The sequence below is a fragment of the Xiphophorus couchianus genome, chromosome 1 (assembly GCF_001444195.1).
Source record: "Xiphophorus couchianus chromosome 1, X_couchianus-1.0, whole genome shotgun sequence".
Classification (NCBI taxonomy): Eukaryota; Metazoa; Chordata; class Actinopteri; order Cyprinodontiformes; family Poeciliidae; genus Xiphophorus; species Xiphophorus couchianus.
In genome coordinates this window covers 18,902,250-18,918,204 of record NC_040228.1, presented here as the reverse complement: position 1 = coordinate 18,918,204, position 15,955 = coordinate 18,902,250, and the positions used below count along the sequence as shown (strand labels likewise).

General features: G+C 38.9%; 1 protein-coding gene across 2 annotated transcripts in view; it reads right to left on the bottom strand.

Annotated features, from left to right (window-relative positions):
• Positions 1 to 11,517, bottom strand: part of nkain4 (sodium/potassium transporting ATPase interacting 4) — a 52,426-nt gene extending 40,909 nt beyond the window's left edge. For both annotated transcript variants that reach the window (XM_028023040.1, XM_028023049.1), the window contains exon 1: positions 11,203 to 11,517. In XM_028023040.1, coding sequence (XP_027878841.1) covers positions 11,203 to 11,256 — 54 coding nt within the window. In that variant the 5' untranslated portion in view covers positions 11,257 to 11,517. The remainder of the gene's footprint in view (positions 1 to 11,202) is intronic.
• Positions 11,518 to 15,955: the final 4,438 nt, after the last annotated feature.

The following is a 15,955-nucleotide window of genomic DNA, read 5'->3' as shown; positions in this document are numbered from 1 at the left end:
AAATCGCCCTCGGGACTTTAACTACCTTTACCTTTTACCTTTGTGTTGCCTGACTTGTGCTGTAAGGCAGCCTGAAGTTTATGATTGAAGCTAATAGATTTGGTCATTTTAGATCATTTTAACAGAAGGGGAATTTTAGTGAACTTTAACTGAGTGATGCAGCATCGCTGAAAAATCAATTTCAGTCACAGTTTGAATTTTGGCTGTGTGAAGTAGTTAGTTCAAATGGAGCATCAGAAAAAGAAGAAGAAACAGAATTTAAGTGTGTTTGAATGTGGTACAGCTGTAGATGATCTACTGGGAGTTTGACGCACAACCATCTCTTGGGTTTACAGTGAGTGGCCCAAAAGAACAACTAAGGCAGTGACCTTGTTGATGTCAGAGGTCAGAAAATTATGAACAGACTGATTTGAGATGATACATAGGCAACAATAGACCAAATACCAACTTCTTACAACCCAGATTTCTTGAAGGGGATGGGCTGCAGCAGAAGAAGCCCATACAGGTGCCACTTCTATCAGCTTGGAACAGAAAACTGAGGCTAAAATTCATACAGGTTCACCATAATTGGACAATAAAGTACTGGAAAACCATTGCCTGATTTGAAAAGTTTCAATTCCAGCAGAGCCAGTTGAAGGTTGTTAAAACTGAGCATTAAAACAATATTGTATGGATACATGTACCATTCTACCAATGGTTCTGGCAATGTGTAATGGCTTGGGGCATATCTTCTGACACATTTTGGACTGTTAAAATCAAAGCATCAATCAAAGAGCACAGTGAGTATTGTTGCTGAGAGTGTCCAACCCTTTTTCACCACAGTGTACCCATCCTTACTTTCAGCAGGACAACGCACCATGTCACAAAGCTCAAATCACAAACTGGTTTCCAGAACATGACAATCAGTTCACATCATGATACTAGACCTCAGTTCAAAAGGGCATGATTGGTATGTAGCAGAGCAGGAAATATGCAGCACATATTGGCAGCTGAAAAATCTGTAGCATCCCTTCATGGCATCATTTCCATATTAACACAAATATCTGAGAAACATTTGTGATGCCCATTTTTGTCTATAAAGATATGGTCTCCAGACAGATCCTACAGCAGTATATCTTATAAAGTAGCTGGTCAGTGCACGGTGAGGTTGTGTCATCAGTTTCTGCTGCATGTGTTAGATTCAGTCTTAAACTGCAGAAGTTTTGTTTCTCTGCCTAATTAGATTCAGTCTTAAATTACCTGTGACTTGAAATTCAAATCAATTCAGTCTTATTCAATTTAGATTATGAAAGAAATATCCTAAAGGAAAATTAAATATTGTAACAACACAAGCTGAAAGCGTCAGTTAATTGCTACAGTTTCAAAGCCTGAGCCCGAACTTGTTCTCAGTCTGACTCAACACCTCCCTGCTCAGGTTTTGACAATAGGCTGTATCCCAGCAGTAATAATTAGCAATGCTTGTTGTTTTGAGTAAGGGCATCCATGTGTTAAATCTCTCACAGGATTAACAGGATTGTGCATGTTGCTTATGCTGCAGTGTTACCCGCTTAGGAAGGCGATGTTGGAGAATTATTCTGACAGAATTATGGCTTTCAATTCTATTGAAACAAAAGGCTCATACACAATAGTCTGACAGGGGTATTAGTCTTAGTTAGTGCTGATATTTAGATAAAGATACGCCCTAAGTACAATGTACAGCAACAGCAGATGTTGTGATTTCTTTTGTGACTCAGATAATCCACACATCTCTCTTTTTGACCAACATGTTTGTTTAAAGTTTGTAGCTCGGATCTCCCTACATATTTACCGCACAAAAAAAGAAGTGGGAATTCATTAGTCGCTTGTGAAACAAGGACTAAAACCCCAAAGTTGAGGAGGAAAATTTGATGGAGACGAATATGCATTCAGCTGAGTGTGATCTGTCAAGATAGTCATCACAGCTGTGGAACTCCCAAAGCAATTTATTCAGTGCCACACTATAACAAATGACACCAATGGAACCACTGGAATGGAAAGAGAGAAATGGGCTCTCAAACAGTCCCACTTTTATCTCCATTATGCCTGAATATTGCAGCGTCACCGATGTGGAACACACACACAGACGCGCCACCGTGAGCCGGCGCCTGGATGGGAGCGTCGACACGCTCGCATCTGCCAGCCCAGTGTTTTCACTATAACCACAACATTAATGATGTGTTAAATTGAACACATTAAAATGGAGACTGGTTGTAATAAAGGTCACTTGGGAATGAGAGGAAGGGGGTTTGCCACAAGCACACACATATTATTAAAACTAACATGCTGAGAGCATGAATGCTGATTCAAAACTGCAGCCACGACTGAAGAAGTTAGCACTGACAAGGAACAAGGAAGGCTTAATTTATTTCGACATGTGATTAGGTTTTAAACTGAGGTTGTAAAAAGAGGGAGCTGGAAATGAAAAATCCCCAGCTGGATGTGACTAAAGGATAGGGATCAAAATAGACATCTTTGGAGTGACAGCTGCTCTAAGAGAAGGATGTATAACCCCTTAAGTTTTCAGCAAGCTAACCCACAGATGTTGTCTGCATTCATCTCTCTTCTAAGGGTGCCAACTTGATTTAAATCAAGTTGTCTTCTTCTCTTCGTCATATGTTTAATATTGCAGGCCATAAAAATGGGTGAATGAAGAAAAGTAGAACTTTAAATTAAAAAAAGGCAAGTGAAAAGAAAACATGGAGACCAGATATCTGGGGTCAAACGTCTTATTAGCTCAAATAGAGAGGTTGAACCTTCTCCCATCCCCCAGTTCCTTTCTACCTCTCGCCTTTTACACACTTTTCTATCTAGCCAAAATCTCCAGAGGCTCTCTTAAATCAAATGGCAATCAATAATTCAAACATATTTCAACCTCTAATCTCAGCAGGGGGCGATGTGCGGGGGGTCCAGTGGGGGTAGTGCCGTAAAATGGGAGGGAAAAGGAGATACCAGACAGCTTTGTTAGCTTTTTGCATTCATTAAACATTCAAGCAGAGCTTCACCTCCACAAAAAAAAAAAAAAAAAGCAGGTGAGATGATGACATACTGAAGCTCCAGGGGTAGGGGATGTGTGTGTGAATGTGTTAAGGAGTCACCTTGCCCTGTGACTCAGTGGAAGCCTCTGTTTAATCAACGTCTTTTGGTGGGGCTTTTTTTTTTTCTGCTAAGGCCAGACATGACCTGTCAAGATCTGCTCTTCCGTGGATGAGGGCTGTTCAAGCGAAGCAATCAAGGCAACCTGGGCCAAGACCACAATCAGCGCTGAACACCAGGGGTCCGACTGACAGCAAGCTCACCACTAAACACACACATACTGAGGCTAATTATGGCAACCTGTCTGACCTTCAAAAAGAAAATAGTAAATACCCAGAGACAATGTAAGACAAGGTTGGGACTTAATGCAGTTTCTCTGGTCAACAGTCTATTGGAGAAGTCTGTATTTAAAATAAGCGACATTTTGATACAAGGCCCAAACAAGCAGTATTTTACAATTTGCACTGAGATAACAGAGCAGCATTTCAGCAGAATTTGAAGAATTTAGCTTTTTTTCTTTGCTTTGAATCTCATCTCATCTGCCACTATAGTTGGATGGTTCAACCTTTGGTGGATTGTTGGTGCAAAAGCAGCCACAAACAGCTCCAAAATCATTGTTGATTAGAAAGATGAGTTGTTGTTTTTTTTTCCTCGGTAATTGAAGTTCTTACTCTAGATCTATCAATTGTTGACAGAAAACAACCTGCAGTTTTCCTGGAGCCATGTGCCAGACACAGCACACATGTTGATGAGAGACGTTTAAGCCTCTACTTTTTGGCTTAAAATTATTTGTTTGGTGGAAAACAATCCAAACACAGAAATATGATGATGGCAGCATCATGCTATGGGGAGGCCTTTTCTTAGGCAGGAACAGGGAAGCTGGCCAGAGATGGATTTAGTGCATACAGGAATTCTTTTGGAAAACCTATTGGAGGCCACAAAATACTTGAAACTGGAGCAGTCTTAACTTTCAGAATAACAATGCATCTACAGTAAACATACATCTAAATCTACAATAAGGTTTAGATCTGCAATATACGGATCAGTTCCTGTACAGAACTTAAATTCTATTGAGATGTGAAATTTGCCATTTATTGCAACTCTGAATCCCATCTGACTGAGCTTTGCTATTTTGTTGAGCAGTATAGAGAAAAGTTTCAGCCTTTTGATGTGCAAAGTTGGTAAAGAGACACCCTAAAAGACTTACAGTATAACTGCAGCAAAAGTTGGTTTTAACAAAGTATTGATTTGGTGGTGAATACAAATGCATACCACACTTCTTAGATCTCTAAGAAGTATCTATTATAAGTGACAGGAAAGTCACATATCAAGAAGCAATATGAGAATACAAACACTGCTTGGATTTCATTTGCAGTGTGGCCAATATGGTAATCAATGTAGGCAGATGCTTGCATTTTTAAAAATCACACCCTGCTCAACCTAAATTAGACCAAAAGTTTCCCATAAAAAATGGAAATGACTAAAGAAACCATTGGGTCTCAGAGAACTCTCTATATATACCGACTCCGTCCAACACAAAGAGAGAAAATTTATTCCCACAAGGATAAATCAGATAGCAATCCTTTCTTTGTTTGCCACTATCTCCGAGAACTAAAGCAAACACCAAACAAATGGGTTGTTGCCCCTGATAGTATGAATCACAGCCTGGAAAAGGGTTATAAAAACTCAGTAGAAACCCCAGGAAGGCAAAGACAACGAAGAAAATAGAGAGATAAAAGAGCCGTGAGCATTTAATATCCTACTACCAGTAAATCTCTTCTATCAACCTGGGGTTGCTGAAGAAATACAGTTGATTAACATTAATCACACTACACTCCAGCACAGGCGTGATAAAGAAGTTACACACTCTCAAAACACCCAACCAACAAGTTACCCTGAACAGATGTCTGCATCTGTAACCAGTTAAACTGAAATACTGTTGCACTTCCCAGCAGCATCTTTCATATTTCTAATCCCACCATGTTATGATCTATCACTTCTGGTGGGAGCAGGTGAGGAACGACAGGATTATCCAACAGCGCTAACCGTAACTCCTTGCTCTGCAGGCCTGACAGCATATAGTGTTTTACTGCCACGCAGTTTGTTTCAGCTCTAGTAATAACCCTTAATTACAACAGGCTGACAAAGTAATATATGAAGTGAGGCCAGGGCATTTTGTGTGCACACACTTAAATTCAAGCTGAATGTCGATACAAATTGATGTGTATCAAATTGTACTGATATATATCAATGGCATACATGCATCAGGAAATTTGCATTTTACTGCTCTTGTGAAGCAAATGATCCAAGTGCTTGCATATGCAGGAAAAACAATGACACATTCCAGATAAAACTGATTTGTTCTTTTGCTAAATAAATCAAACAATAGAGGAAAGGAAGCCAAGTGACATCACCTAACCCAGTGGACAAACGCATGCAAGAATTGTTGGTGAAAAACATTCAAATGGTTTAAAAACAATTTTAAAAAAAGAAGGGCTTGTGTCACTGAAACCTACATATATTATTATTACTTAATATGTTCTTTGGGGGATTTATTGATCCCCACACAAAAATCAGAGGCTGATGATCAGTGTTTAGGGCTAAGCTCATTTACAAATATCAAATTCCTTCTGGTTGCCAGTCTGAGAAAGAATGTGTGCTCTTTGCACTATATCATGTTAAAAAGTCAAAACCTAGGACCTTAAAACAATTGTTTAGTTTATCTCACATTCTGTTTTAAATTTCACATTTTATCAAAAAAAGTCCATTCTTTAACCCAAAGGACTCTCTAATTATTTTAATGCTTACATTTTCAACCGGGCTGCACAGTGGCGCAGTTGGTAGCACTGTTGCCTTGCAGCAAGAAGGTCCTGGGTTCGATTCCCGGCCGGGGTCTTTCTGCATGGAGTTTGCATGTTCTCCCTGTGCGTGCGTGGGTTCTCTCCGGGTACTCCGGCTTCCTCCCACAGTCCAAAAACATGACTGTCAGGTCAATTGGTTTCTCTAAATTCTCCCTAGGTGTGAGTGTGTGTGTGCATGGTTGTTTGTCCTGTATGTCTCTGTGTTGCCCTGCGACAGACTGGCGACCTGTCCAGGGTGTACCCCGCCTCTCGCCCGGAACGTAGCTGGAGATAGGCACCAGCAACCCTCCCGACCCCATTAGGGACAAGGGTGAACAGAAAATGGATGGATGGATGGATGGATGGACATTTTCAACAGTTCAATAAAAAATACCCCAAACCTACCTGTTAGCTACAGCTAAGTAGTAAACAGGTACACTTTAAAACATAAACTTTAAAATGAAGTCAATATTAACCCTCTACTCGTTTTGTACTGCTATAATAACACTTTTCTCAAAAGCAAACATAACTTTATGAAATGTGGATCTCTGCTGTGGAACATGTTTTCTGACATGCTAGGCTAATGTTAGCTTGCTTTGTTCTAGTTCAATACGACTCGTTGATAAAAGCAGTTCATAGCTTGTCTTCCTTGCACTTTTGACTTACCAGGTATGGCAAAAACTTACAGAAAGAGATCCTTCCACAAGCTAAGTGATTTCTGCAAAAATTGTAATTATTGATGACTAATGGGTTATAGCTGCAAGCTGTGCTGTGTTCATGTGTCTGTTGGTTTAGAGTGCCGCTCTAAAAGAAGATGTGAACTGACTTTTGATTGACTCTGTTCAGTCCAATTCTGGAACCAAGTTTGTGCCTTAAGAATCATTTCTGGAGTCATAAATCTAGTCAGTTACTATAAATCTTTTCTGGAGCTCAGAATAGAAACAGCTGCTCTTTCAACTGATCTCAATCTCCCACAAGGAAAATCATTTCCAAAAAATGTTTCCATCTGCTTTATGAACAACAACAACTACAAAAACACCTTAAACAAGGACAAAGCCTTCTTATGAGGAACTTTTTAAGACTTTTTCCGCCAAACCTTTCCAATTCAACAAGCCTCTGCAGCATCTGTTTTTTCTCACAAGAGATCAAATGAAACTTCTATTTTAACTTGTCTTCCAAAATCTCTCAAAAGCTGCTTGTGCATCTTTTACACAAAGGCTTTAATCTTCACCCAACATCAGACCTTCTAACCTTTCCCTCACAGTGAGGAATGTGCAGCTGTAATTCTGGGCGTGTCTGAGAATGAGAAACGGTTCATGCTGGTTTATGTGTTCAGTCTATCAGAGCAATTAGTTCATTCCGGGAAAACAGAGTGCCGATCTGGGAGAGGGTGTTTGTCTGCCCTGGGAGTGTACCTATATGAAATTCTCACCAAATGATGACTTTGAGTGAAAATGTCCCATTTTTGAGGTACGGACAAAAAGATTTACAAAAAATAAAATAAAATGCACAGTTGAATTGTTTAAAAACAGGTAGCCAACAGACTTTCAAAATGTCTTTGCCCACTAAAACAGCAGATTTAAGAATGTGACAATCATTCCCAGCAGTATGGAAAAGGAGAACTCAAACTATTATTTAGGTACATTTTTTGCCAGCACAGACTTCAACTTGCCATTGGAGCAAGAGGAAAGGACGGGGGAGTTCTCTTTGGGATTAAAACCCAGTGTTCTACATTCACAACATCACATTTTGAAATGTGGCTCCATGTTGAAAATGAATTTAAACCACTTGTAACTCTAAAGAGGTTTTTAGATTAAAAAAAAAACAAACAAACAAAACATTGCAACACATTTTCTAGAGGAACAGCAGCCACTTGCAATCCATTCTTTTAACCTTAACAAACATCTCTGGGGGTTATCAATGTTCTTATTCTCTCAAAACATAAGCAACATAAAATCTTGTAACATTTACATTTACAAGACTTTGATGAGGACATTAATCTGATCTGCCTCAGGCTTCTGCAGTGGAAACAACAAAAGTTCCTGGAAAAGTTTCCTGCAACAGAAAAGCTCCTTCAAGGCGTATTTCTAGTACAAAAACCGTGATGTTTGATTAAAGTAAAAATGTTATTGATTTATTGATTTTCAACTGTAACATTAAAAAAAAATAGTTATCTGATTATGGGTACAAATAAAACCAATCACAACAACTGTGGATCATTAATATATTTTTAAGAAAAGATGTGATGCTGCTGCCCTGTCTGTGAAAAACATGTTTCTTTTTTTTCTTTTCTGTGAATGTTACAAACTTCCTCTGACACTGAAAGTATTACATCTCTCTTTCTAATTATAAATGCTGCAAAATGTTGAGAACTTTATAGTTATGCAGAAGGTTTTAATCCTGAAGACGCTGTTGCTCATTTTCTCACCTCAGCGCACAGAAATCTGTGAAAACCCCATCAAAATTTGCTTCTGTGGCATTTACAGTGACTGCAAATAAGCCTGAGAAAAAGCGTTCAGTGTTTCACAGTCAAAACAAACCCGGAGTTTTGAATTCCTTTAGTTTCTACACTTTGACTGTCAGCGTTTTATATCTTAAACAGCTCAGTTTGTCTTTCTTGTAAGCTCAGGACAATTGTAGCTTCTATCCAAGGAGCCACAAGATTAATTTACAACCACATCCTTGTCATGTCCAGCGGCTGACATTTACAATAGTCCTGTTTTTGTTAACCAATTGAAACCCTTCCACTCTGGGTCAACTTCAGGGCAACACCTTAACCTACCAACCCACTGAGACAAAAAAAAAAAAGAAAAAAAACTGAGCTTACTTGTGTCTCTGAGTACAAACAAATCATTACGGAGACAGGGCTTCCAGCCAGTACTTGCTACTCTCCAGGGCTGATCAGGATCCTGACAACCATCCAGCACTGCTGTCTGCAACAGTTAGGCAGCAAAGGGAAAAAGGAACTGAGGCATTTCGATCAATATAGGCTCATTATCTGCTGCCTTCTGTCCCAGAGAGATGAGTCCCAGCGCTCGGCCGGCCTGTTGATGAGCAGAGCGCACCACAATTCAATTAGGGTATGGCCAAGATGCCAAAAGAGGTTTGATCAAAGCACTCTGTTGAGCTAATTAGCTCACGCTGTGGTTTATGAGGGCTATTTTTACATCTGAGGAGAAGACTGCTCTGTTTTGTTAATGGCAGTTTTTCTTTTTTACGGTGAATTGGGCAGGGAATAACCTGGCTCATTGTGGATTCATAGGTATAAGCCAGGAGAGCAGGGTGTCCCTGGTGCTGCTCAGAGCACATGCCCACATGTATATTCATGCAGACAAAACACATACACAACTAGAGGGTCCTTCAAAGGGTCACAAAAGGGTTTAACACCACCCCCTTTTTCACAGATTACACTTGTCAGCATGGAGGTGTGTGTGTGTTTGTGGTGTTGTGTGGCTCCACGACAGGAAATGTGAGGTTATCAAGAAACAGCAGCGAGGAGAAAACGAAGCCGTCCGCAGAAATCTTCAGGGGCTTTTTAAGGAACCAGCTGACGTCTATATAAATCACGTTAAAAATGGTTGACCTCCTTCTTTATGATGAGACGAAACGACCTGAGGCTTGCAAAGGAAAAACAGGTGTGTTGCTCGAGGTATATTACTTAAGAGACTTAGACACAATTTTAAGAGTTGATAATCGAGTTCTTTGTGTCTAATTCTGTCATATGTCACTATAATGTCATAAGTCTTCTATCCCTATCTATTTGACTTATTTTAACAATGAAGGTATGGTCATATGAGCTCAGTTATGCTAAGGAGATTTTAGTAACTGACTGGATTTTTAAAATATCCTTTATATGATCATCCCTGTGATTTTTCTGTCATAATGCAAAATGTCACATCACATTTATAAGTGATTTAATGATTACATTTAAGGTAATATTTGTGAAAACCTAAAAAATAGACATCATGGTAGAGCTGTATTATTTGTCTTTGTGGGTGAAGCGTGGCTGGTATACCTGTTCTTTAAAATAAAAAGCGAGAAAAGGGCTTCAATTAAACTCATGCAAATACGTGTCTCTGATATAAAAGTTATCAAGCAAAATATTCTAGCAAATGAAAAATAAGCCCCCTTGTCAAAAAACAATAACTTAAACCAGGGGTGTCAAACTCCAGTCCTCAAGGGTCGGTGTCCTGCAACTTTTAGGTGTGCCTCTGCTGCACCACACCTGAATCGAATAATTAGGTCATTAGCAAGGCTCTGGAGAATTTATCTACACAAGGAGGAGGTAATTAAGCCATTTCATTCTAGCGGTTTGTGCCTGTGGCACATCTAAAAACTGCAGGACACTGGCCCTGGAGGACTGGAGTTTGACACCTGTGACTTAAACAGTTCCACTTTCTTAAGATACAACAGTATTTGGGCAGTATGAAGCAGAAATAATGCATTAGCTTGTCAGCGTCATAGTTCTAAATAAATAACTTGAGGCACAGCAGCATCCAGAAACTTAATTTAACCCACAGAAAAGCTAGAAGTGATGGTATGGTTAATTGTTAAATTAGATATTGGATGAAAAGAAAAGCTCCGTTGTATTAGTGCATGCCCCTTTGTCTACACTCAGTTTCTGTTTTGAATTACTTCATGCATGATACAATACATCAAAACCTCCCTGTTTGTCTCTTTGAAAGGAGCATTTTATTGCTTCCTCAGATGTTGAGAGTGGCGTTTTACTCGATGGCATGACCGAGCTCACTTTTAATGCCACTATAAATTACACTGTCACGCTCCGTCAAGTAAACTCTGCTCCATCACTGATGGAGAGAAAGGCGAGCCTGAGGAGCATCATTTGAGACTTCACTACAATCTTTTTGATATCACTTTCGGTGACTTTGTGAACTTGAAAAGCTGAGTGATGTTTCATTGGTTTCACATGCTTCAGTATATGATGTTTCCTGATGAACACAACTCCCAAACACTAAGATCATCCCATAAATGCAGGTTTCACCTTTATTTACATAGAAAGGTGGCAGCATCAGGGGGTCATGCTGGGTGAGGTTTACTGTGAGTAGCAAACCTTGAATGTGTGTGGTGCTCTCTCAACAAAGAGTGGGATCTTAATCACATTATTCAGAGTGGAGTTCATGAATGTTCTTCAGACCAGCATGTTTTCTTTCCATTAAGACAAAAAAAACTGCACTTTAAAAAAAAAAACTTTAAAAAAACGAAACCACAAAATCGAGAAATTTCAGTCTGTTCTCACATTAAGGCTGTTTTTCCATTTTCAAAAGTAGCGAAAACAAGTGCACAAACTTACCAGCTGTAAAGTGCAAATAAAAATGAGAGTGCAACGTCCGCTGCAGCAGCCCATTGTGTCAGCGGAGGGAAACGCGGTGACTCTATGAAGGACTTGGTATCGAGCTCTCGGCGTGCCGTCCAGACTCAGTCTTGATCCAAACACCGGCTTTGTCCCATCCTCCTCCGGCGTCTTTTTCACTGAGCCCTGGGAACAGCGACCAGAGTCGGCTGGGTTGCTCCGGACGTGTCTGTTTACCTCCGCTCTGGCCGACCGGTCGCACTGGAGGTGACTGGCTGGGAGACAGGGAGCAAGCCGGTGTGTGTGTAAAACAAAAAAAAAAAAAAAAGAGGAGGAGGGGCAGGGAGGAGGTGGGAGGTGGTCGCAGTGGCGCTGGTGGGGCAGACACACTGAAAGACTGACTGAGGGCAGCGATTTATGGCAGCATCAAGAAATAATAATAATAACTATAATAATATTAATAATAATAATAGTTATCATTATTATATCAGTATTTTTTTAATATGCATTAGTAAGAAGAGTATTATTAATAATCATATTTTCACTCATTTTTATTTTTAAAAAAATGAACAGACTGTTGAATAGATGTTTTCATGTCTGTGTGTAACAGGGCCAGTGTTGTTAATTAAGCGTACAATTTAATAATGACTTTAGTTCCTCGGGGTCAGGACATTACCTAACCCCTTCAAAAAAATGTGGAGAAGTGGCGCCATCTGGTGTCGACTAAGAGAGAATAAGAAGCACACGGGATTCAGTGTACTGTACTACTACCGGATTGCTTTTGGACGCCTTCGGACTTGGGGGACCGAGTTCAAATGGTTTCCTTGATAAGGAAGCCATTTGGAGTTTGAATGGTACATTCAACATATGGAGACACATAGTTTCTCTGTAGTATTAGCTTTATCGAGAAGCCCTGTAATACACATTGTACATTTCTTCTGGTATAATAGGAATATTTAAGGACGCTGATCATTACATATTTATATCTATAGTTATGAACTGCAAATCAGTTTGTTTTAATGTGTAGTTCCTTGGATCAGCTCTTTCTGTAAACATTGTTTTGTCCCTATCGTTTTTTCAAAGTGTAATTTTGTAACTTTTTCTGATGGAAAAATTACTAGGATAAGAATATTCGTTTGACATTTGAATGTAACTTAAAATAAAACGCCTTTAAACACCTCTCGCTGTTAACCTCATGTTCTTCACAACCAGGGTGGCTCCCACTACTTTCCTCAACAGATTCATAAATGTTTCAGACTTTTGAGGGATGACCGGGGAAAGACTTCGGATCTAATTTCATCACACACTCCTCCGTTCTGTTCCTTTTAAAGCTCCGCTCCTCTTCTTTTGGCATCCTTCAGCTACACTGCCCTGGCCACCTGCATTCGCCCTGGCCCAGAAGGAACTCCCCTCTCTCAACATTGCCAAAAATAAACAATTGGGTAGTCTCTATGGAAGTCGACAGAAGGGAGTCACTTAATGTTTTAGGAACTTTAAGTCTATGCCCCTGTGACTGTGTGATTTTTTTAATATATTGAATAATCACTGTTTAATAGGTAAACTTAATTTTATGTAAGGATCCACATGCAAATGTTCACCTTCATCTAAAATTCCTTTTTAAATACTAACGAATGATATATCTAAACATTTTGACACTGCATAGCTTTTTTTTATCTCATCGGTTTAGCTTTCTTGTAACATTTGCATCTGATGTGCTTCGCTGGCTACATTTATTGCCATTGTTGTGTTAAAAGAGTTCAAACAAATTCAGCTTTTATTGCAGGAGCATAAATTCACACTGAAAAACAGAAAATTCCTGGAAAAATCTGAGGTCCCAAATCCACTATTGCTGCTGGAGTAAATAATAATAATAATAATAATAACTATTGTTATTATTATTATTATTATTATTATTATTTATTTGCGGATTCTAATGAAGCAAAGACCAACATGCATGTACAACTCATCTCTTTAGCTGTTGTTGCTTTGTAACTTTTTATGATTCCTTTGTTGATTTGCCAATATGCTATGGGTCTTTATCCTGGATCATCTGAGACATTTCCGTTTTCTAGTTAAGTCTTCAATTTATTTTTAGATATTTGACTAGTTACACATTTAAACAGTGGGTTAAACTATGTCTCCTAAAAAGGTTTGTAAGATCAGGCCTTTCCAACAACAAGCACTGAAGATTTAGTTTTACCTTGGCTGACATCTGTTGGCGTTTTGACAGTTCAATTTTTCAAAGTTTTTTATTATTAGTTTATTACATTTTTTTTACAGGGTTTTATATTTATTTACCAGAACTGCTAATAAATATTAGTGGCACTGTGATGATTTCAGTTACTCAGAAACTGGATGTCTTTTGAAATTGCATTTACAGTCTTTATTGCATCAGCTGGATTAAAAAATATAAACACTCCTTAAATAAGGGTTGTCAGTTTATATGAATCAGTATTCAAATAATGAATATTCTTAGGTCTTCATAAGACTTTAAGATTTTAATACACGTTACTTTAAATAAGTCAGAGCAGGAAGTAGGCTTACAACCAGAACACAACCGTTCCTTGCATGCACAATATTCACAGCTGCATTTCTTATGAGAACATCTAAGTGTGTACCAGAAGATTATGTGTGTGCGTGCGTGGGCGTGGGTGTGTGTGTGATCGGTGATAGCTGAAATAAGGTCAATGTTATAGTTCTGACTATTTGAAAGCCTGATCGAGGCTCTACTGTGTGTTCCCATTTTGCCCGACACCTCCTTTTCTCCTTACTCTTTGTTTGTGTGTGTGTGTGCGTGTGTGGGGGTGTGCGTGTGTGTGTGTTTCTCGACCATTTCTTTCATGACAAGTGCGGCCCTCCGGGGCTGCTGTTCTCCACCAAGACGTTAATATGAAATGACAGGACAGCCAGTGGCGTTCTGCTTGGAGGGGACTTGCTTTGTGGAGGAGACCTGAGAGTCTGTCTCATAGTGGACAACAATAGAAAAAAAGACCTTCGAAGGACAGAGTTTTTTCTTTTTTCTGAAAGCATCTTAGTGCTGTCATTTTTGTCTCCACTCTGATTGTCTGTTTCTCATTTTCTTTCTCTTTTTTTCCACACATTTTAGAGATTATGCAGACCTTCATGATTCCTCATGCAGACACACTCAAGACAAGTGTGTTTGCTGGTGATTAAACATCCAGTTCATCCTTTCTAAGGTAGATATGAGAGCAGAGCTGATTGTATCCACTTTCATACGTAGGAGTTTGAACAAATCAATTTCCAAAATGACTATAGTGGCCTAGAATTAATCTTAGACTGAAATGATTGTATAATTCATGCTGAAATACTGTGAGTCTCACGAGGGCCTGGTTTGGGTGACAGAAACAGGTCAATTTTCATTGGCTGAAGTCTGCTTTATTACTAAATCGGAACTAAAACAAGCTGCTCTGTTCGGCGTTTCAAACATCAGCATCAACACAAATTTGCTGACTTGCCTCAAAATTGTTGCCTTTGCTGGTTGTTGAACAAGCACATGAATGCTTTCTTTATTTAGGTCCATCTAATAAAACTTTAATATCGTACATGTGGCACTGGATGTAACAAGGAGACAGATTCTGTTCTGATTTTTTCCTTTTTGTTCCACCAACATCCCAGACTTAATGAAGAATAAATACAAAGGACGACATGAGGAGGATGTCAATAATTCATGAATGGATTATGCTTTGCTGAGGAAATATTGGTGGAATCCTTTTAACATCTGGTGTTGTTCTAATGTTTGCCGCTTGGGGGCCTTCTTTCTGGGGCCGTTTTAAATTGAACGGTGGTGCGTCAAAGGAAACACAAGCTAAAGAAAACAGGACATTGGGAGGTTTTACTTCAAAATAAAAGAAACATGAGCCGTGGTGGCCTTAAGGTGGATTTATAACACAAAACGAGATGAATCCCACTGGTGCAAATATTTAAAGTACTCCTATTAGATGGTGATTTATTAAATTCACATATACAGACAAGAAAAAATTTGTACTGTAAAAGCTCCTTAAAATATTGTCTCATTTCTCCTTAACTTTGAGCTGCTTTTCATGAGCCATTTCGTTGATTTAAAGGGAGATAACACCATACTGTGTATTTTGACATCACTGTCTTCATCATATTAAAGTTACAAAAAAAAGATGTCTAAGGAGTTCAGATATATTATATAAGTCCATCTACAAACATCTGTGACCAGAGATGAAAATATTATTTTAATCCCTGGGAGTCATGTTAACAGAAAGTTAACATGACTCCCAGGATGAGGATACAAGAAGAAATGCAACCCCACATTTTCAGATTAATCACATAATAGAAAAAGAGCCAAAGAATACAGTAATACATATCAATACCCATTAACAAGTCCCAAGCTTTGAAGAATATCTTTTAGCCAGAGAAGATTAAACTAGACCTTTTTGGTCATTCACATCCACTCTGCTAGCCCTTAAAATCTGAGACATCTTGTGCAGTTTGTTCAAAAAGAATAACAAGTTGGCAAAGAACAAAGTGAGGAAAAGTGGTCAGTGTTGCTATGGTCAGTTTTGTTATGTTAACCAGTTAGTTTGCAGTTATAAGTTGATGTCACAGTTCAGCTTTGCCCAATTCATCAGACCTCTTTTAAGGGTCATTAATCATAATGTGATTTTTGTGTGTGGGTGTGTGTGTGTTTTATTTTAATTATTGGGTAAATAAGCACACATATAGAACAAATAAGCAAAAGTATTACTTATCAAAACATCCGAGA